Source organism: Orycteropus afer, unplaced genomic scaffold (genome assembly GCF_000298275.1).
Source record: "Orycteropus afer afer isolate SDZICR_OR568_19922 unplaced genomic scaffold, OryAfe1.0 scaffold00104, whole genome shotgun sequence".
Taxonomy (NCBI): Eukaryota; Metazoa; Chordata; class Mammalia; order Tubulidentata; family Orycteropodidae; genus Orycteropus; species Orycteropus afer.
In genome coordinates, this window is record NW_006921691.1 from 335,963 (window position 1) to 344,745 (window position 8,783).

Consider the following 8,783-nt stretch of genomic DNA (forward strand, 5'->3'; position numbering starts at 1 on the left):
TCAGTGATGTGCAGAGCATGATGCTACACCCTATGAGGGATACCAAGCTGGACAACGCCTGTGCTCAGTGATGTCCTGTGCTCAAGGAATTTATGGTCCAACCGTAAAAATGGCAATGGAAAGGATAAGAGAAGTAACCATGTGCTGAGTGGTTACTTGGAGATTGATATCATTAGTTTCTTACTAATGTAAGGAAACTCCCACCTCAGCAGTAAACGCCATTACCCTCCTTTTGTTGCTTAGGTTGTCTTATCTTGGAGTTAGCAGGTGTTGCTCAATCTGAAGATCAGGTGACCAATAACACCAGCCATGTCATCAAGGCCTTTTGAAAGTCCACCTCCTTATAGACCTGATGAATTGTAAGTAATTCTTTAGTTTTTTTTTTTTTTTTGTCTATCACATGTAAGAAACATAGCTGGAACTTTCATCTCTTAAGTGCTTTGCTTTTAAAAAATAGAATGGTTTGTACACTTATAATTTTAAATGGGACCAAAAGAGAGTGAAAAGTGAGTTTTCCTCTTAACCCTTAACTTCTAGGAAGACAGTCTCCCTCTGCAGAAGCAACCGCTGTCACCGGTTTCTTATGTTTCCTTAAGGAGATAGTATAGGCTTATAGTTACTTGTGTATTTATTCCTTTTGTTTTTCACAAATGATACCATGCAGTTCAGCCATAAACACCTGCTGATGTGACTGCTATTTTCTTTGCTAGTTTTCTTTCTCCAAATAGTGCCTGCCCTTCCTGAGAACTCTTACTTCTGCATGCTCCCATGGTATAGTGTGGCCATTAATGAACACTTGTTGATTGAGTGAAATTGCCTTGTTTAGATGGCCATTGGCAATATATTGTCAATTTTTTTTAACAACTTTATTTAGATGTAATTCACATATCTCACAATTTACCCATTGAGATTGTATATTTTTAGAACATTTTCATCACCCAAAAAGAAACCCTGCACCCATTAGCAGTTAGTCCCCATTTCTCCCCTAGCCCCCACCAATCTGCTTTCTGGCTCTTAAATGGGCATTTCATACAAACGGAAGCATACAATATGTGGTTTTTTTGTGACTGGCTTCTCTCGTTAGCATGATGTTTTTCATATTGTCAGTTTTAAGAGTGATGCAGGTGCTACTCGGGACCTATGACCCCAGGTAGGTTAGTAAAAATGTCATGTCTTAATGCACTGATCTTGAAGTCACGTAGGCAAAAGGATTAAAAGTCATTGTCCTAAACTGCCTGGCTCCTTTCCACAGAAATGATTTAACTGGTATACGGTGATGCTTTTCCACATTCTCCATAGGATCCTAATATGCAGCCAGTTTGAGAATCTGTGCTGTGTAGGGTGCTAGAGTAGTGGTCCTCAAGCACGTGTCAGCATCAGCATCAGCTGGAAACCTGTCCAGCCTTGGGTGGGGCCCATCATCTGTGTTTGACAAGCCATCCAATGATTCTGATGCATAGATATCCTTATGGTTTTTAATCGGCCAGTAGGAAGAATAGTTTAGCCAGTGTTTTGTATAAATTATTCCAGATACTTTATATGTTCTTCCTGTTTAAAACCACCAAAAATTGCTAACTGGAAATTGTTTTCATGTGCATTTCAGCAAGCCAAATCATTATGCACCAAGCAATGACATATATGGTGGAGAGATGCACAACCGACCAATGCTCTCTCAGCCAGCGTATTCTTTCTACCCAGAAGATGAAATTCTTCACTTCTACAAATGGACCTCTCCTCCAGGAGTGATTCGGATTCTCTCTATGCTCATTATTGTGATGTGCATTGCCATATTTGCCTGTGTTGCCTCCACGCTTGCCTGGGACAGAGGCTATGGAAATGGCTTACTGGGAGGTGGTATAGGCTACCCTTATGGAGCAGGTGGCTTCAGTGGCTTTGGAAGTAGCTATAGTTATAGCTATGGTTATGGTTATGGAGGAGGCTACACAGATCCAAGAGCAGCAAAGGGCTTCCTGCTGGCCATGGCTGCCTTTTCTTTCATTGCTGCATTGATGGTATTTGTTACCAGTGTTATAAGATCTGAAATATCCAGAACAAGAACATACTACTTGACTGTGATAATAGTGAGTGCTATCCTGGGCATCATGGTGTTTATTGCCACAATTGTCTACATAATGGGAGTCAACCCAACAGCCCAGTCTTCTGGATCTTTATATGGCTCTCAGATATATGCTCTCTGCAACCAGTTTTATGTACCTGCAGCTACTGGACTCTACGTGGATCAGTATTTGTATCACTACTGTGTGGTGGATCCCCAGGAGGTATGATAGTTTGCTTCATTTCCCCTTCTTCCTTAGGTCTGAGACTCACCTCAGGCTGTCCAATAAGATCACTTTGGGAGACTTTTAAAAATAAAACATTGATGTCAAGGCTCCCTTTCTGACCAAATAAATCAGAATCTGGGGGAGGGACCAAGTGTCAATATTTTTTAAAGCAGCTTGATTAAGATATTTATTAAAACAAGGAGCTCTGGTAGCGCAGTGGTTAAAGCATTTGGCTGCTAACCAGAAGGTTGGCAGTTTGAACCTACTGGCTGCTCTGCAGGAGAAGGATGAAGTAGTCTGCTTCCATAAAGATTTACAGGCTTGGAAATACTGTGAGGCAGTTCTGCTCTGTCCTGTTGGGTTGCTGTGAGTTGTAATTGACAGATTGTAGTGGTTTTTTGTTTGGTTTATTAAGATATAATTCGTATACATTACAGTTCATTAAAGTACAGTTCAGTGCTTTTGATATATTTACAGAGTTACACAGCCATCATGACATGATTTTTAAACATTTTCTTCACTGCAAAAAGAGCTTGTACTCATTAGCAGGCTCTCCCCAATTTTCCAGCTCCCTCAGCCCTAGGCAACCACTAATTTACTTCCTATCTCTACAGATTTGTCTTTTCTGTATTTGTCATATAAATGGATTCACATACTATACGTTTTTTTGTGATTGGTTTCTTAGCAGTGTTTTCAAGGTTCATAGATGTCATAGCATGTACCAGTTACTCCATTATATGGCTATACCACATTTTGTTTACCCATTTATTAGGTGATGGGCATGTGAGTAGTTTTCACTTTTTGGCTATTATGAATAATGCTTCTGTGAACATTCACATACAAGTTTTTGTGTGGATGTATGTTTTCATTTCTCTTGGATATATGCTTAAGAGGAGAATTGCTGGCTCATATAATAACTATATTTAACCTTTTGAGAAACTACCAGACTGTTTTCCAGTGTGGCTGTGTGTTTTTACATTCCCTCCAACAATGTATGAAGATTCTCATTTCCCACATCCTCACAACAATTTATTATATGTCTGTCTGATTATAGCCATCCTAGTGGGTGCAAAGTGGTAACCTCAATGTGTGACTCTCATTGTGGCTTTGATTTGTATTTCCTTAATGGTGTTGAACATTTTTTCATGTACTGACTGACAGGCCATTTTTATATCCTCTGGAGAAATGTCTATTCAGATCCTTTGCCTTCTTCTTTAATTGGGTAATTTGTCTTTTTATTATTGAGTTATAAGAATTCTTAAGGAGCTCTGGTAGCACAGTGTCTAAGGTATCTGACTGTTAACCAGAAGGTTGGTGGTTCAAACCCACCAGCCACTCCACAGAAGCAAGACTGAGCAATCTACTTCTGTAAAGATTTAGTGCCTCGGAAAGCCAGTTGGGGTCGCTATGAGTCAGAATCTACTCGATGGCAGTAAGGTTTTTTTTTTTTTTTTTTTTATAAGAATTCTTAATATACTTTCAATATAAGCCTCTTACATGATTTGCAAGTATTTTCTCATTTTGTGGGCTGTCTTAACTTCTCATTTTGTGGGCTGTCTTAACTTTATTGATGGTGCCCTTTAAAGCACAAAAGTTTTCCATTTTGATGACATCCAGTTTAATTTTTGTCTCTTATGCTTTTGATGTCATCTATAAGATGAATTTACCAAATCCAGGGTCACCAAGATTTTACTCTTTTGTTTTCTTCAAATAGTTTTGTAACCTCAGCTCTTATGTTTTGATCTGTGACACATTTTGAATTAATTTTTTACACATAAAGAAGGGATCCAACATTTGTTTGCATGTAGATATCCAGTAGTCTCAACGGCATTTGTTGAAAAGACTTTTCTTTCCCTATTGGATTGTCTGGGAGCTCTGGTAGCATAGTGGCTAAGGCACTTGACTGCTAACCGGAAGGCTGGCGGTTCAAACCCACCAGCCACTCCTCGGAAGGAAGATGGGGCAATCTACTTCCGTAGCAATACTGGCTTGGAAACCCAAGGAGGGGTCACTATGAGTCAGGTCCGACTTGACGGCACATAACAACAACATTGGATTGTCTGAAATTTCAATTCTGTTTTATTGATATGTAGATCTGCTCTTACCTCAATACTATGCTGTCTTATTTTAGCTTTGTAGTAAGTCTGGAAATTGGGCAGTGTGAGTCCTCCAAGTTTGTTCTTCATTTTAAAGATTGTTTAGGCTATTCTAGGTTCTTTTCATTTCCATATGAATTTAGAATCAACTTCTCAATTTATGCAATAAAAGCCAGCTGGGATTTTTGAAGGGTAGCACTGAATCTATAGATCAATTTGGGGAGTATTGCCATTCTAACAATAGTAAGTTTTCCAGTCTATGAACATCGGCTGTTTTTCCATTTGGTAAGGCCTTTAAGTCTGGAGCTCTAGTAGCACAGTGGTTAAGGAACTCAGCTGCTAACCAGAAGGTTGGTGGCTCAAACCTACCAGATGAAGCAGTCTGCTTCTGTAAAGATTTACATACAGCCTTGGAAACCCATGGGGCAGCTCTGCTCTGTCCTGTAGGGTTGCTATGAGTCAGAATTGACTTAATAGCAGTGGGTTTTAATTTCTTTGAAAAGTGTTTGTGGTTTTCAAAGTGGATGCCATTAGTTTTAAAAGCTGCTCAGGTGGTTCAAATGGACAGGCAGCATTGAGAACCTTGTCATTAGTAATCATGAGTTATCCTAATTAACAAATTAAACATTTGTGAGTTACTGGTTTTTCTTCCTTCCTTTTTTTTTTTATTGTTACATGACTTGGGAATTCCATTCTTTTTCCTGAAGGTGTTGCAAAAACACTTTTGGGGTTAGACCTTCTGTAACTGTCTCCTGTTATTTTGAAGTCTGAAATGTTTTCCTTGTAAGTACAGGTTTTCAAGAGTATTTGTTGCCATTCAGATGTATATGTGAAAAATAGGCTAAGAGTACCCTCTTTCTCAGTGCTCTGACTCTCTGAAACCTGTATTCTCTGAAAAAGGATTTTAACAGAATCACCTGGGCATCTTATTAAAATGTAGGTTCTGATTCAGTGTAGCTGGGGTGGAAAGACAAATTCTCAGCAGGGGGTTGAACTGGAGCGGTTCAATCCTGATAGTAAGTGAACAAGATATTAAGTGGCTAGGTATTTAAGAGGAGCTCTGCTAGTGTAGTGCCTTAGGCACTTGACTGCTAACCAGAAGGCTGGTGGTTCAAACCCACCGGCCAGGCCACTCCTCGGAAGGAAGATGGGGCAATCTGCTTCCATAGTGATACTGCCTCGGAAACCCAAGGAGGGGTCGCTACGAGTTGGGTCTGACTTGAAGGCCATAACAACAACAACAAGGTATTTAAGGCTACTTAAATAGAGAAAATGAGAAAACATTTTCATATCCATTATAAGTATATGAATGATTCATATAATTACTGGCCATTCTCATTTGTGTATAAAAATATGACTCTTAAGTACACAAGCTTTGGAACTAGTTTTCTTCAACTCTAAAATAGGGATGACAATATGCCGTATTTTTAGCGTAAATAACCATGTTATATAATTTTTTACATATTTTTTATATGCAAACTGTGCAGCTCCCTCGTGTTAGTTTCCTGTACATGTTATATGCATGTTTGTTATTTGGGCATGTTATATGCAGAAAAATTGGTAGCAACTAACATTAAGCATCTTCTGAGGATTTAATTAAGGTATGTGTGTATGTTCCTAGGTTAGTTTTATGACAGTTCTAACATGTAACCATTTGCTTCACTTTTATATAATTAAGCCATAGATATTTAATACAGCCTTAGATGATAAGGATTCTGGTAATTTGTGTAATATTATTGGGATAAAATAAGTAAAATCTAATTGTGTCAATATCTTTAATCCCTTTTTAGGCCATTGCCATTGTACTGGGTTTCATGGTTATTGTGGCTTTTGCATTAATAATTTTTTTTGCTGTGAAAACTCGAAGAAAGATAGACTATTATGACAAGTCCAATATTCTGTGGGACAAGGAACATGTCTATGATGAGCAGCCTCCCAATGTCGAGGAGTGGGTAAGTGTAAAAAAATTACCAAACTTTCAGTCTTTTATTAAACTCCTAGTTTTCTGTATTTAAGCATGACTTTTAGTGCTTTGTTAAACTTTGTTCTTAGAAATGTTGTCTTTGTATGTTGCAAAAGTTGTTGCTCAGTTTTCACTCAGAATTTCAAGAGGGTGGGATAAGTGGAAATTGGTTCACTGCAAGTTAAAAATCAGATTTCCATTTCCAAATTGTGGATCCAGGCTTTCTAAGGAGTGATGTGGAAATAACTTGGCCTTTGCAAAACAAATGCAACTCCTCCTACCACTCCACCTCTAATTTTCTGCTTATTCCTTTAGCTATTATGAATAATGTGTGAATATTCACATGCACGTTTTTGTGTAGATGTGTATTTCATTTCTCTTGGATATGTGCTTAGGACTAGAATTACTGGGTCAAATGGTAAGAAGCTCTGGTGGCATAGTGCTTACAGCATTTGACTGCTAACCCGAAGTTAGTGGTTTGAACCACCAGCCACTCTGCAGAAGGAAGACTGGACAATCTACTTCTGTAAAGATTTACTGCCTTGAAAACCTAAAGGGGGTCGCTGTGAGTCGGAATCGACTCAATGGCATTGAGTTTGGTTTTTGAGTTTTTATGGTAACTCTCTGTTTACCCATTTCAGGAACTACCAGGCTGTTTTCCAAAATGCCTTTACCATTTTTACATTCCCATCAGCACTGGCAAACATTGGAAACATTGTCCAGGGTGCTTTTCTCAGGTCAAGATTTACAAGGGTGCTTTTTGCAGTGGTTGCAGGTGTCAGATCTTTTAAACATTTTACGTAAATAATAGTATGACAGACCATAGTGACTAATTATGGGCTAACATTTGCCTATAAAATAGTGGAAGAGAGAACGATTATACCAATTTTCTCTTTTATTTATACTGTTAATCATATTAGTAGGTGGCTTCCTATATGCTTTGATTTGCCAGATGCTCAGAATGTCCCTGTCTCTAAAGTATGTCTTCAGTGAGTCTGTTACTGAGACCTAAACTGTCTTTAGAGATACTTGCAGTGAGACTCTGTTTCTCAGAACTGTTAGGATGCTGTCGTGAGCATCCTCAGGAGCTGCCGTTACAGGATTCTTTGACCAGATTGATCTCTTGTCATGAAGGCTAGTGGAGAATACTGGACATTGGTGCCAGGGTAGGTTTGTTTGTGGCTGGTGGGAATTGGTAGTGTGGAGAGGCTAAGAACAGGTGCTATAGGTCAGGGGGTCTGAGGTAAAGACATTGATAATCTTGAAGGATCCTTTAGCTCTAGTATCTGATTAGTCTCATTCTGGAAAACATCTAGAAATGTAGGTAAAGTATTTTCTAGTTAGTTAAGGAGCAAAAATGAAACTGTTTTAGAAAGGATGTGATATTTATATGGCACTAAGACAATTGGGAGCTCTGGTAGCATAGTGGCTAAGACACTTGCCTGCTAACCAGACGGCTGGCAGTTCAAACCCACCAGCCACTCCTCGGAAGGAAGGTTGGGCAATCCTACTTCCGTAGTGATACTGCCTCGGAAACCCAAGGAGGGGTCGCTATGAGTCAGGGCTGACTCGACGGCACATAACAACAACAACAACAAGACAATAGACAGCAAGGTGATACATTCCAATTTTGTGCCCCTGCTCTCTCATTGAGACCTCTGGTGGCATAGTGCCTAAGGCATTTGACTGCTAACTAGAAGGCTGGTGAGCGATTCAAACCTACCAGCCACTCCTCGGAAGGAAGGTTGGATAATTTTAGGTTTTTTTAGTAGCTCTCTGAAGCCCTCTAGTTCTTTTTTTCCCTTCATTCCCCATCCCCCCTCAATGTTTTATAAGGTATGAAGGTATCAGGGAGTGTTTCTTTTGACCTTTAGCTCCAGGCAAGGCCACCTGGAGATGGAATAGGACGGTCTATTGTGAACTATGAAGTAAATGTTTCCCTGAGAGTTTCTGGGTGTGTCAGTTTTCACTGGCTGTTGGATTTATTTACTTAAGGTTTCAAGGGCCTTGGAAAAAAAAAACCAAAACCCTAATTCAGGGGAGACCAGTGTTAGTAATATAAGAGCCCTGGTGAACTCTGGCCCCTCATCTGATTTTACTGTCATGAAGGTTTAATCAGTTCTAGGTGCTCTTGATCGATTACTGGGCGAAAGGTAGCCTTAGTAATTTATGAGGTAATGCTGCTGCTGCTGAAAGAACTACATACCTTTTTAAGCTTTTATAAAGCACCCTTACCAAATCCTGGGAAATCTGATTGCCAATACATTGTTTCATAAGTACTTTAGTTTCTCATTAGTAGTAAATAAATGTTTTTGTCATATGGAATGTATGTAAAGAGTAATCTCTTGATAGATCCATCGACCTATAGTCAGCTGATCTTTGACAAAGGCCCCAAATCCATTAAGTGGGGAAGAGAATGTTTGTTTAATAAATGGTGCTGGC

At 39.3% G+C, this 8,783-nt stretch overlaps 1 protein-coding gene across 1 annotated transcript in view; it reads left to right on the plus strand.

The window, feature by feature from the left end:
- The first annotated feature begins 309 nt into the window (after nt 1–309).
- Nucleotides 310–8,783, plus strand: part of OCLN (occludin) — a 73,820-nt gene continuing 65,346 nt past the window's right edge. The window contains exons 1-3 of the mRNA XM_007943321.2: nt 310–359; nt 1,604–2,279; nt 6,169–6,330. Coding sequence (XP_007941512.1) covers nt 310–359; nt 1,604–2,279; nt 6,169–6,330 — 888 coding nt within the window. The remainder of the gene's footprint in view (nt 360–1,603; nt 2,280–6,168; nt 6,331–8,783) is intronic.